Below are 14189 nucleotides of genomic sequence, written 5' to 3'. Positions count from 1 at the left end.
ATGTCCAAGTTGTTGTTTTACTAGCGAATACAGCAGCCACACACAAGCAGATGCAGACAGGTGTATTTCTCAGAAAGCAATAAGCACATACATGTTCTTAGAAATATGTACAGTGATTTATACACCCTGTTGAAAGGTAATATGAAACACATTTTCACACAGAGAAAATTAGGCCTACAGTACACATTTAGTTGCAGAAAAACTGTGTAGCCTACGCATCCGTGCACGCGAGTGCACGTCAGTCATTTTCCCTCACACAGTTGAAGTGCAAGTACTACTGAATGACCTAGTCAACAGCATGAGACAAGACTAATATTGATGTTGTGTTTGTGTCTGAGTTTTTAACAGTTCATGAGGGGAATTTTCCCTGTATGAATAATGCATGATATGGAGCAGGGTAGAGGTAGGTGGAGGTAGACATCAGAAGATGGGCTCATTGTAATGCATGGATTGGAGTGAGGAATGTTATCAAACGTGTTTCTCATTCCATTCCATGCATCCACTGGATGCAGTGGTACACCGCTTATAAGCAGTATAAATACAAGACAGTCTGGTTTACTGTTTACTGTGGTTTACTCCAGCAAGGTACTGCTTTCATGGCAAGCGTGGAAAAGAGCCCAACAAAACCCCTATCTTGGAACTCTTCTAAATCTCTCTAGTGAAACAATAAACTCAAAACTGTCTCACAACGAGGTGAGACAACATATGTTTTATTAGGAAACCGAAACATAGGAAGAAATACTGCTTAATATGACTCAGCTAATGACTTGTTTTTGTTTATTAAGTATTCAAGTATTCAAACCATCTGCGGTGAGTAACGTATGGACACTGGAGATAACCATATCTCAGTAGAACATCCCTATAATAGATTTCTCCAGAAAAAAAAGTATTGAATGAATTTAGATGTGTTTTGCGTATTTTTGCTGCTCTCGTGTGGGAGAAAAATGCTATTGCTGGTAAACGGCATTGACCGCTTTGTGAGAGGAATCATCTGAAAATACTTTTCGATCTATTACAGTAGGCCCTATTGATATTTATATATGTATGTATTATAATAACATTATATAATTATGTGTTGAATCAGACGAGGAGACAGGAGAGTGGGACTGCATATAGTGGGGCATTGATCGCACAGAAACACAGTCTATTTGAAAACGCCGCCTGTAATCGCATTGTTTTGCATAATGTATGTATAATACGTGTTCGTTTGTATCCATATTACACAATATGGAAATGTGAGTTTATAACTATGTGAATTGTTTCCTGTGTTTCACAAGGTTTTCCAATATAATAGGCCTACACATCGAAACTGATCCGAATCTGGAGGGCAGTTTCGGACATTGTCCACAGGACGGCAGTATCGCATTACCCGTTCGCATGTGGTGGCAGATCACTGACAGACTATGAATGAATGAATGAATGAATGAATGAATGAATGAATGAATGAATGAATGGTCTTTATTGTCATTGCTATAGTACAGGTACCAAACAACGAAATTTAGGAGGGGTGGCTCCCCTGGTGCTAGGAAAGAAAAAACTAAAAAACTAAATAAATAAAAAACACAAGAAGGGAAGGAGCTGGTTTACATAAATAAAGGCTATGTACACTATCCACTATACTATACTGTACAGATAGACGACTAGGGTTGTCATATTGCACATAGTGTTATTGCACATTCATTTGAAGTGTCGCAGTTTGCAGGCTAGAAATGTACACATTTGTGCCTCAGCACTACACTTGATTTTTTCAGTCCAGCAGCTGCCATCAATCCGTCCGACTATCAAACACATCAACAGTAAAACGGAAATATCCGTCTTTGGCAGCAAGATTATTCAGTGATTGATCTGCACATTGCGTTTAATTACATTCAATTATATAAATTATATACATTTTTTTTTTACATCGGTTTGTATTTGTAAAAGCACCACATTATCATCAACCACAACAGTAGAGGGCGCTACATATTTAACATAGGGCGGAAGTCAGTTTTCTTTTGGCGCAAAGGATGATGGGAATGTCCCGTGATACTGTTAACGTCAACGTTCTCTTCACGTTCGCTTCAGTACGCTTGTTGTAGCTGTCGAAGGAAGACGTCGTCGCCCTGGCTACAATTCTATCAACATTTGGACGACAATTTTCTTTTCTTTTTTTATCACATTGTAAGTGTTTTTGTCAACAACAAGGACTTCTTATTTGGTCTTCTTTAATATATATATATATATATATATATATATATATATATATTATAATAATAATATTTGAAGAAAGCTGTTGACTAACCTGCTACCTAACCGTCATACTTATACTACTACCGTGACCTGTCCTGTGTTTCCTGATACGGCTAACAACGAATATAGTAGTTATATAGAATAGTTTAGTTATTTGTGAAATGTGTTTGGAAACCATGACTACTACTAAAGTGGACATCGGTGGACGTCGTAAATCATGCAGCTCCAGAAGATCGGCTTTCAAACTTTCAACAAAGTCGAGGTTGAGGAAACTCTTTTTGCTCAGTACCACCGAGGACGAATGCGCGAAACAGTGGCGCGCCAGCACCGTGCGGGCCACTGTCCGGAAATACATTCGTTACGAACAGAAGAAAAGACAGCTCGCGCTCGCGAAAATCAAACAAGAACAGTTTTGGGCTGAAAATGGCGCATGCGCAGACGTGCGCAGCAGCAGCAACATGGCGGAGGAGGAGTGTCGTGCTCGTGGCAGGAGAGGCGTCGTCCAACAACATGGCGGCGCCATGGCGCCCAGCAACACGACGCAGTACCTCATGGACATGGTGTATGACGACCTGCCAGCGGACACCTACTTATTAGGGTCTAATGTTTGTGAAATGTCTGAGTGTAACGCTGCCCTCTCACCCACCAGCGTGTATGCTTCATTGGACTCGGCTTATGAAAGTTATTTTGCCTTTCAACAGCGTGATTTTGAGGACATGTTTCACAAGTATGGATCATCATCGTGTTGATAATCTGATCTGTCTCGTCGAGATGACCCATCCATCGCATTGCATTGACTCTAAACCAAACCAAACCCAAAGACACCAAGGTGTGGATAGGTTACTGTATTATAATCATACATTATTTTGTAAATATTGATTTTTTTTATTTTGGGGGGGAAATACCTTTTATTGTTAAATTAATTAAGAACGATTGTTGTTGTTTTTTTGTTTTTTGTTTTAATGAGTGTTTTTGTACGCATTGAACAGTCATGTTTGCATGATTCATTTTGTCGGACTTTCCTTGTCCCACAGCGACGCAACCGGACGCTGCCCAACACTAGGGGGCGCTCTCGATCGCAGCGTCGCTTCATGCCGAGACTGGTCTCACCTACCTGCCCTGGCCCCCTGGCCGCCACTTAGGTATTCCAGGTAAACCTGTTGCTCCTACAGGTAAATGTGGCAGGTACTGATTGAGTTGCATGATCCTATGCGCCCACATTTCAATTGTGAGCCTGTTGCCAGAGGTGTTTGTGCAGTAGTTACTGTCTGTCTGAGCCTTTTTCAGAGCACCCCCCACTTCCTCGACTGCAGTCATCTCGGCTGTTTTCCGAGGGAAACAACGAACGGAGGAACAGGGAAGTAAGGCATTCGGATATGTAGTAGCATAGCATCATGCCCCACTGTTCACTACAGTAGTATCTGACCAGAGTGTATAAAACTGGCCAAACTCAAAATGGTTTACTTTACCATTACAGTACGCCTACCGACAGTGGTTTCAGTGGTTTCAGGGGTGTTTGTGCAATAGTTACTGTTGTCGTCTGAGCCTTTTTCAGAGCAATCCTCCCTTGGCGGCAATCAGCTCTGGCTGAGGGACACAAGCGGAGGAACAACCAAGTAAGGCTTCAAGGCGTCCTGATTACGATGAGTCATGGCCCTCTGTTCCAACTTGGGTAATGTTTTATATAGCCAATGTATTCAATAAAAGGGATTAGCTGTTTACTATAGCAGTGATTTTTACTATCCATGAATGGGGATTTTGACAGTGAGTGCATATTGTTTTTTGTAACCATAAGGCCAAGCATGTGTGACTGTGGGGAGGACATGTCTGGACATGTTTTGGGGTTTTCAGGAAGCATGACTTCCTTATTAAACATGTTAATTAAATGAAACAATGCTTCTGTTTTCTCTTGATGTTTTCAAGTATGACTAGTCCTGATTTATGGTAGGAACTACAAATGCATTTTCAGGTACTATGTTCTAATGTTAACTAAAGTCTTGACTTGAAACCTTTTTTCTTTTTACACATTTTGGATTTGGGTTCATATCAGTTGTGTATCCAACTGTAGATTAATACTCTAGTCCATTACACAAGTTACCTCATGTGAGACAGGAGCATGATGTAATCTGCACCCTCACCACCACCATCTTTGGAAGCATAGATTGTGTTTAAAAATAGGCCAGATGGGCTCCCTCCCATCCCTCACCAGTTGGGGGTGATGCCTTATACAGAAGCTAATGCTAGCTGGAGAGGGCTTAATTTATATGGAATGTGAGGGGTAGAGGTGAAGTCACTGGCATTTGTCGGATTAAAATGTACTTGTATAGTACTAGCAAATCAACAAATCAATAGTACTTTTTTAAATAAAAGATAAAACGTTACAATGATTAGCTCAAATGTCTGTGTACTGTACTAATTTGATTTGCTGTGTCCTTTGTTCCATATTAATCAGTGGCTATCCCATTGATTGTCACCTTTTGAGTACCTCCTGCCAATCTCTGCTGACCATCATTGACCTCTGCCCCACCATGTGAGTGTGCTAAGCAACTGTGTGTGGTCACTAGAAAGTAAATACAATCCCAGGGCTAGAGGAATGCCCTGGAACACAGTTCTTTAACTGAACTGGACTGTGGTACTTGTTACAAGATGAATGGCTGGGGAATTGGCAGGCAAACATGTTTCAAGCTAAAGGTCCCTGATAGTGTTCTCATCTGGGTAGGGAATGAGTAAGTGGTTACATTGTTGAATAGTCTGTTGCGGTACATGTGGGAAAACTACGGTTAGGGTTAGGTGCTAGGGTGACTTGGTACATGATGGCATGCCTAACCCTAGCACCTAACCATAACCCTAGTTTTCCCATATGTACCGTAACATACATTCAGATGAACATGAGTTCCGTACAATATGTCTGGTTGTGGTGATGCAGACATTATTCAGAGCCACTAGGTGGCACTGCCTTTCCTATCCTTTGATTCAATTAAAAGAACAGGACATGGGTTAGATTAGATTATATTCAGCTTTATTGTCATTGCAAAGAACAAGTGCCAGATGAAGAAATGCAGTTGAGCATCTAACCAGAAGTGCAGTTAGTGATGAAGAAACATGTCAATGATAGTGATGGGTACAGTATGGCATGTATGGTAGTTTAGAAGTATAAGTTATGAGCTATGTTCAGTTACGGTAGTTTATGTACAGATGTATAACAGGCTATATCAAAGAGATGTGTGCAATAATACGGTATGTGCATAGGTAGCATTGTAAACAGCAGTAGTGCAAAGGGTAGAGTGATCTCATTGACCAAGGGTGTGTAACCAGCAGTAGTGCAAAGGCTAAATTGGATAGTTCACAGGGGGGTGGGGGGGATACTGAGTCATTGTATTCCAGGGGGGGTGGGGACAGTCATTGTATTCCGGGGGGGATACTGGATGAAGTTGTGTTTAGGCACATATCTACGGTCTGTTATGGAGATTTCTTCAAATGTGGGATGTGCCATCACTCCAGGGTTCCCACGGGTCCTTGAAATCCTTGAAAGTTTGTGAATCAGAGAAAATAAATTGTGCTTGAATCGTAATTGAAAGTGAAAATCCATTCATCAAAGGAGCTAATGTTCTGTCTGGACAAAAACGATGTAAATATATGGGTAGTCAGTTGTTTTCAAAGAGCTTGCCATTGCCCACGAAACCACCCTAGTGGTATTGAATAGTGAACAGCTGACCACAGCAGGATAAGCTTCACACTAACAGACTAACAGACTTGTTTCTGTGGACTTGAAGGATGAGTTCTTAGACTCAGTAGTGCAATGGTGTGTGTGTGTGTGTGTGTGTGTGTCAGTCATCTTACCTTGTACCAGTCGTAGCTGGAGGTGGGGAAACCATGGAGGAGAATGACAACATCAGAGCTCCCCAATGCACCATGGGATACTGAGTACACAGTGGGAGGAAGTAGCATATGAGTTATGATGTCAGATATGACCTATAGGCTATACACCATATAATGACAGCATGGTATGGACGAGGACACAGCCAGCGATCCTACTGGCAAGTGGCAGGTCATGTTTTACTTTTGTCACACTGATCTAAAAGAACAGGACAGGTGAAAGCAACAGCCCAGGTACGCTTCCCCCATACTGCTCTCAGCGTCTTGTCTTTTTACATCAGCGCAGATGGGGAGTAAACAAAAAACTATGTTCGGTGGGCACAGGGAGAGTTCCAATTCAAGGTATGACTAGTAGTGTATGGTCGACAAAACACATGACAGGACTTCAACACTGAATTCAACTACAGGCATATAGCAATCATCATGTTTGTTACCTACCTAAACTATTGTGTGCATTGTGCATCTTATTTATTTCCTACAACTGTGAAGCACTTTGGTTCAGCCACTACTGTATGGAAACGTGCTATACAAATAAAGCTGACATGACTTGACTAAACTTACCTTTGTAGAAGATGTCACTCCCCCTAGAAGTAAAAAAGGACCCGGCAACGCGCCAGCTCTGGAGGGCCGGGGACAGCTGGGGCGGGGGGATGTGCAGGTACACCGCTATCAGAGGGATGCACAGCAGACCCACATGAAGCCACCATTCCCTCATCTTGCTCTGGCTACAACAGGGGGAGCCGTCGCATACCGAACTCTACAACATGCGGAAGAAAAAAACAGTTCGCCTAAATGAAAAAGAGAAGTTGCGCTCCACACCAAATACGGCTACAACACGAAATACACAGACAGAACAAAGCATTAACAACAAAAGACTGTCGAATCGAACACTGGACTGTCAATATATTAATTGTATTCAGATTAGACGGCAGAAACGCAAGAATGGACTTTAGAATGTTGTCACTAGATAATGATCGACCTTTGTTTGTTTTATCCCACACAAGACAAGTCACCTCTGCGAAAACGGCAGAGGCAATTCCGCCCACCGTTGCAACATGCGTGCAGCCGTGCACTATCTACTCTATGCAGTTGTTATTATGTAATATTATGGATGGATGTGCCATTTTTGATGGAGAGCAGTGAGCGGGAGACTCATCAAGGAGCAATGAATGTATCAATGTAATTGACTAATGCAGTGGACAGCGGCTGTTTCTCCAGCGTTCCTGTCACATCGGATTTCGGAACGCCATAAAAATAAATCTGCGCTCCCTGTAAGTCATGCATTTTTTCATGTCTTATTTCCCTCCTTTGACGGCATATGACGTAGGAAATTTAACTAAAGTTCAGCCGCGATGTTGTTGCACTGTTGTCCTAAATCAGTGCAGACTGGCAGGGTAGGAGCACAGGTTTCATACAGGTTAGAGCAACGTTATTCTGTCATGGTCTGATAATGAAGCATTGTTCTTTTTTATTTGATGACTTGTTTGATCGATTGATAGCGTAAAACGTAAGTTGTGAATGAATCCCAAGCGTCAATGCTTTTCTATGATACTACTGATGACGTATCAGGGTCTTGAAGGGTTGTCCCATTTCATAGGGAAAGATTTCAACCACTATGGCTTGTGGCTCTGTTCCGAGGCCTTGGCTCAAAAGCGACTGGCACTCGAAAACGAGCCATAGGGGTAGAAAAGGGAATCGGGATTGGGCCTTGGACCCTCCCCCCCAAATTATTTTTTTTGCAGATCTACACGATTCACATGGACGACCGATTTTGAGGTAAAAACAGCTAATTAACAAAAAGGTGACAAGTTTGCACCTCTGTAAAACCAACAAATGCATAAAGCAGATGGCTTGACACAGAGTGACAAAGGGCCTGTAGTAACAGCTCCAATTCCTTCCCTAGCCCCTGGATAGGTAGAAGCCCCGCTTTATCTAGGTGGAGGGGGAAGGGGCTAGGCACCATAAAGAAATGGCCATACTCACAGGAGAGCTCCATCATCTCCTTGCGGACCTCCAGCAGCACAGCCACTCAGATGTTGTCCTTAGTCATCACCCTGTTTAACATCGCCTCCGACCCCTCTGAGTTAGCCATGGCTAACTGGTTAAACTCCACTGTGTGTTTCTGCACCAAGCTGAATCTGAGAGAAGAGAGTGAGAAAGAGGATTTAATCTGTTAATCATGTACAAATAATCACATGAGGCAAGGGTTGGGGTCAGTTGAATTTCAACACAGTATATTCAGGAAGTAAATGTAATTTACAATCCAATGACTGCAAATAAGGGATTTGCGTTCAATGATCTCACAATAAACTGAAAAGAGAAGCTTTTTTACATCAAACGTTCTTCCAATTTTTAATTTTAAATGCAAATCCATTTCTGTATTGCCCCCCACCCCTGAACAGAACTACTCACTTTTCAGTCCAGTAGAATATTGCACAACCGTCCACGTGCTTGCGGTCCGACTCGGACATGGTTCTGGCTCGAGACTTTGGACTGAAGAACCCCTCGTACCCCTGTTCCTTCAGCTCTGGCAGGAAGTAGTTGTAGTACTGCTCCGTTTCCACTTCCTGTGAAAAAAAAGAAGAATCAATGCAATGAGTATGAACAATGCGGACGAGTAGCAACGTGATCGTTCAATGATGTCAAGAAACATACAACTGGTACCCTAGTTTCCCAGAACAAAGCAAGAGTCCTGTGCACACCTCATCTTTACCCCCAGAACAAAGAAAATTAAAGAAAGGAGACACGGAGGAGGCCACTGGACTGCTGATGGGGGGGGTTAAAACAGCACTGACCCAAACCATAGCGTGCTGGCGGGGCCATTTTCCTTGCACATTGCCCTTTCCGGCACTGTTACAGGAACTAGGGTGGATGAGCAACCAGGCCAGCCTAGTAACAGCTCTGCTGGACGCTGTGGTGTGACTACGGTTGAAACGTCCAGCTGAGTTCCACCACTCACCTGTAGACTCATGATGTCAGCATTGCAGCCCATGATCTCCTGCATGATGGACTTCTTCCTGTACTCCCAGTTGAGCGCCCAGGAGGGGCAGTAGCCGTAGAGCTGCCGCGTGGCGTACTTATCACACAGCACGTTGTAGCACATCAGAGAACAACGCTGAGGGGACGGAAATGAGAGAGAGAAGAGAGATGTAGAGCATTCAAGAGTCTAGGTTGTCAATGCAACATGTTGTGTACTATGGTACTGAGTGTGAGACAGGCTGGCTGCCGGTGTGGTGTGATTGTGTGATTTTCGTCTCACCTGCGGCCCGTGTTCGTTCCGGCTCCTGGAGTACGATCCACGACCGGGACGGGGGCTGCTCTGTGGGCACTGAGAGGAGGACAGGAGAAATCACACCACCATTCCATGACAAGGAGGGACTAATGGAGCCTCTCGGTACCACTGACTGTTTTTCCACTGACTGCAGAATCACTCCCTATCTTTCGCCATAGACTGAAGACTCATCTCAGTCTACACCTTAACTGTCCCTCTTGAGGCATCTACTTCCCCTCTACAGTTTCTCTACTGTTAATAAAATATAAATAAATAATCTTCTTGCCTTATTGCCAATGGCCCCTGGACCGAGCATATATTATTTTTTCCTGCTAGGAACGGTGGATAGATGATTCATGTACTTAGTCAAATGTTCTTGTTGTAAGTCACTTTGGATAAAGGCATCTGCTAAATATGCAAACGTTTTCCAGCCACATTCTTGGGACCAGGGCCCACGTTTTAAAATGCAGTCAGAAAACAGGGGAGGACTTACTGCGTTTGATTGAACCTGCCAGATTGTCCAACAGGTAATTCAGCAGTCGCCTCGTTCCATCATGCTCCTGGTAGAGGCTCATGATTTCTTGTGCAAGTGGATTTCCTGTTAGCGGGCACGCAGCAGGAGGAAGAGGGAGGACACGTTGAGTTGACAGATTCAAACCGCCAAGAGGGGGTACAATGGGGTTTCCAGGACGGTTTGGTTACCAAGACGATAAGCCACACTCACCTTTCAACCCCAGTGTTTGTAACTGAAACAGTTTCCCCAATTCGAATGGCAGAACCCGCAACTGGTTGTTATTTAAAAGCAGTTCCCTATTGAGAACACAGGGCAATGCAGATGTCAGACTAATCTACTGACAAAACCCCCTTTTCAGTGCATACATCATCTGCTCTGCAGCCATCACCATGAGCAAGGAAAGAAAGTCAGTGACAACAGTACCGTATTTTCCGCACTATAAGGCGCACTTAAAAGCCTTTAATTTTCAAAAAACCCGACAGTGCGCCTTATAATCCGGAGCGCCTTATATATGGATCAATTGGTTAATTGGTTGATCCATACTGGTTGTACACGGCGCTCAAGGCGCTCTGTGAAAATGTTTCAGTACGACTGGTAAACTACAAAGCCTTTAATGCTTGCAGCATTACGGTAATCAGTAAACAGCGGTACTGTGCTTACTCACAGTCCCACACCACTTGTGTGTGTGTATAAAGACCCCAAGTAAAGAAGACTAAACTGAGTTTCCGAGGGAACAAAGCGAGAAGGCCACAGTTAGAGGACAAACTCGAACAGTGGGTTGTTGAACAGAGAGCAGCAAGTAGAAGCGTCTCTACAGTCACTATTCGAATGAAGGCAACAGCGCTAGCACGGGACATGAACATCGATGAATTTCGAGGCGGTCCTTCTTGGTGCTTTCAACTTGAAGTTTTAAAGTACCCACTCGATATAATAAACAACAGTTTAACGATCACTAAACACTTATAATGTGTGTATTGGATTCATTATTCCAAGGAATAAAATACAGTTTAGACCTTCGTAGCGATGTGTTTTGTTAGCAGCGTTCGTAGCTGTGGCTGCGTTCAGAGTCACTTTTCTCCCATTCAGTGTTTGAGGTGAACCAACATTCAAATACGCCTGTCGTGTTCAATCTTTCTCTGATTTGAATGTATGACACATCATTTGAAAGCTTACAATCTGTAGTTTAAGCATGTGTAAAAACTGATATATACTGATTTATACACTTGTTTTCTGGTGTTGTTTTCTTGTTTTGCTCTGTTTGTAGTCTACTTGATGTATTTTTATCAGCTGTTAAATCACCACAGCGGTTAATCCACTAATAGAGATAATACCAGATTGAAAATGCTTGTAGCTAACTACTCTATATCTCGTTGTCGCAGCTATTGCGAATTGCTATTCACGCGAGTCAGCTGTGAATCACTGCAGGTCCTTGACGCTTGTTGCAAAAATGGATGACGAACGGCTGATACTTGAGGTGGAAAAATATATATTTTTGACAGTGGGGCAGGTAGAACGTTGACGGTGACAACGCTCAGGTGGAGCATGGGCGTAACGCAACCCCAGTCAAACGTTTGACTGCAGTATCTTCTATTCTATGCGCCTTATAATCCGGTGCGCCCTGTATATGAACAGTTCAAAAATAGGCCATTCATTGAAGGTGCGCCTTATAATCCGGTGCGCCTTATAGTGCGGAAAATACGGTATATTCAACTAATTGCTGTGTCATTTCGTATGCCAACAACAACAGAGTACAAAAAATGGAAAACAGCCAACTGTATAAAAGCTATTTCTATTACCCTTTTCATCCAAAACAAACAATGCACCAGTCTAAAGACAGTGAACCACGGAAAAACATCGTCCTACTAGCTCACCTGAGAGATACCATGTTGCCAAGCTCTGCCGGCAGGCTCCTGATCTTATTGGACGACAGATCCAGGTACACCAGGTTGTGTAGTTTGGCAATGTCTGGCGGGATGCGTGACAGTGAGTTGTCACCCAGGTGCAGGGCAGTGAGGTGGGTCAGAGTCCATAACGCTGAGCTGAGACTCCGGACTTTACCTGGAACGGGACAATGTGCAGGCAGAGATTTGAGAACACACAGTTCTCCGCTTTTCTGCTTTGCATGGAGTACCATTACAGCAACTCATTTACATCTTATTTGAATGTACATAAAAATGAGTAAACACCGTCTCTGGAAAGTGTTGTTTGACGTTCTGGTTTGCAGGGGAATATACAGATCATATTTAAGATATGGTTCTCTACTCAAAGGCAAAAGCAAAGAGCAGCAAACAACTGAAAGGATTAAAGCAGTATTCAATCTTAATCTAATGGGTACAGTGACAACTATTTTACCCACAATCGACAGATGAACACTCATTAAGGCCACATTAGAGGGTGATATGACCAACAGTAAATCTACTCTCAGCTATGACAAATCATACAACATGATGTAATGTAGACTATGCCAGTGATTCTATTCTCAAGTCTAGGCCTGTGCTGTGTTACAGCATCACTGAACAGTCTTGAAATATGAGCGGACATTGATTTATTTGTTCTTAGGGGCTACACAGCATCCCCCCTTACTTGGTTCTGATATCATAACAGCACCCCTCCACTGTATCTGGGGCACCCCCTGCCATGCTCACCACTGATTTCCAGCTCAGCCCAGTATGACTTCTTCCCATTGGCTGCATCCTCACTTGACATAATTGTGTACATCCGCCTGGGGTCTGGCGGGTCATATTTTTCCTTGGGCATTCCTGTAACACTGGGAAGAAGCATTCGTTTTCAAATTAAATCCGGTACTAATAAACACAGACATCAGTCTGAAGGGGGGGGAAATGATATACTCAGTACAAGCATGTGTTAAGGAACATGACAGATCAATGACAGATCAGACATTTAGTACACTACCGCAAAAAGGGCCTCAATATTCATCAATAGAGATCAGACTCATGATCAGTGTGGACCAAGCAAAATATGTCTGGAAAACCAACTTCGGGTACACTAGCTACAAACTAGCTTTGCTTATCTAACCATGCGACCGTTTAAAAAGATTCTGCCTGGCATTGATATCAATAAATGTAAGTTATATAATAGGCTTCTCATGACATAACAGTAACCTCGCCGAGTAGCTCTACGTGCCCGTTTCTTAACTCGCCGTGCTTGAGACACACTTTAGCATAATACAGCTGGCTAGCTCCCCAACTACTTAGCTGGCTTGCTCAATAACTCTTGATAACTAGTCTTGAACCATAACTTGGATACAGCACAAAGGCAATGATAGCTTTGCCAATAACACAAACTCTGTCTAGCTACGTTAGCCAACAGATGGCGTGCTAACACGATATCAAGAGAGATTGAGCGTTCAACCTTTTCAGGCCAGGAAAACAGTCTCAGCTAGCTAGCAAGTAAACAAGAGGTCTAGCCAACTTAGGTCCAAATGTAGCACACGCAAACCAAATGAATTAATAGATCAGCGAATAATTTCATTACAGCCACTCAACGTCGCTCATTCACCAAATATGAAAAAGCTTAAATTGGGCTGACAACGTGAGTGAGTAAACTAATAGCTACAAGCTAGCTGGCTAACTCGCTTCTGCCTTGTGTGGCTAGCCCAGTAACCCATGGTATGCTAAGCTAGCTAGCAAGATTTCGAAGCCGTCCCGACTTTATACAAAAAGACGCGAGGAAATTCATACACAGAATGGCTTCAGGGTCAAACAATTGGATTAGGGATCTCTCGCTCTCAAGTAATTCATCATAGTTAGACACGTTGTTGCTGTTTTTACCTGCAAACGCAAACATACCAAACTGCGGGGACGAGTTGGTGTTCTTTTGTTTCTCCTAGTTCACTCGCTTTCTTCTTCTTCTTCTTCTTTCAATTGGCGGTTGACAACCACTTGGTGTATTACCGCCACCGCTGGGCTGGAGTGGGGCACAGGACTTGCTTCTTAACTTTACTAACTTAAATTATTTTTAAAAGCCCTGTTTCCCTTAAAAAGAAAAACAACAACTTTAAAATCTTCCCTTCCCTTCTCTGTAAAATATATTTCATCTCAAATACTTCTTTATTTTCCTCCACCTGAGCAATAAACCTACGCCTTTCGTTATGATACTTTTGGCAGTGTATTAAAACATGTTCCACTGTTTCTGGTCTATTCCATAGACACTGCTCACAGTTGCCATCTGCATGCTTGTTTATTAAAAACAGGGTACTATTTAAATTGGTATGTCCAATCCTTAACCTGGCCAGCACCACCTCTTCACGCCTGGACCTGCATGTACTATTATCCACCC

At 43.0% G+C, this 14189-nt stretch overlaps 1 protein-coding gene and 1 pseudogene across 2 annotated transcripts; both read right to left on the bottom strand.

The window, feature by feature from the left end:
- Positions 1 to 5298: 5298 nt before the first annotated feature.
- On the bottom strand, positions 5299 to 7078 carry LOC308163705 (mesoderm-specific transcript protein-like). The gene is made up of 3 exons (XM_080537893.1): positions 6667 to 7078; positions 6070 to 6149; positions 5299 to 5753 (listed from the first exon to the last, which is right to left on the bottom strand). Exons 1-3 carry the CDS (start codon positions 6818 to 6820, stop codon positions 5703 to 5705), a joined length of 285 nt encoding a protein of 94 aa, XP_080394019.1. The 5' UTR covers positions 6821 to 7078; the 3' UTR covers positions 5299 to 5702.
- On the bottom strand, positions 6863 to 12689 carry LOC308164117 (CCR4-NOT transcription complex subunit 6-like; annotated as a pseudogene). Its single transcript, XR_013938042.1, has 9 exons — positions 12536 to 12689; positions 11762 to 11948; positions 10101 to 10186; positions 9870 to 9974; positions 9365 to 9433; positions 9065 to 9220; positions 8518 to 8672; positions 8089 to 8243; positions 6863 to 6933 (listed from the first exon to the last, which is right to left on the bottom strand). The product of XR_013938042.1 is annotated as a CCR4-NOT transcription complex subunit 6-like (transcript).
- Between the last annotated feature and the right edge of the window lie 1500 nt (positions 12690 to 14189).

This window comes from Nansenia antarctica (genome assembly GCF_963989245.1).
Source record: "Nansenia antarctica genome assembly, chromosome: 8".
Classification (NCBI taxonomy): Eukaryota; Metazoa; Chordata; class Actinopteri; order Argentiniformes; family Microstomatidae; genus Nansenia; species Nansenia antarctica.
This window is presented reverse-complemented; position numbering and strand designations above follow the sequence as displayed.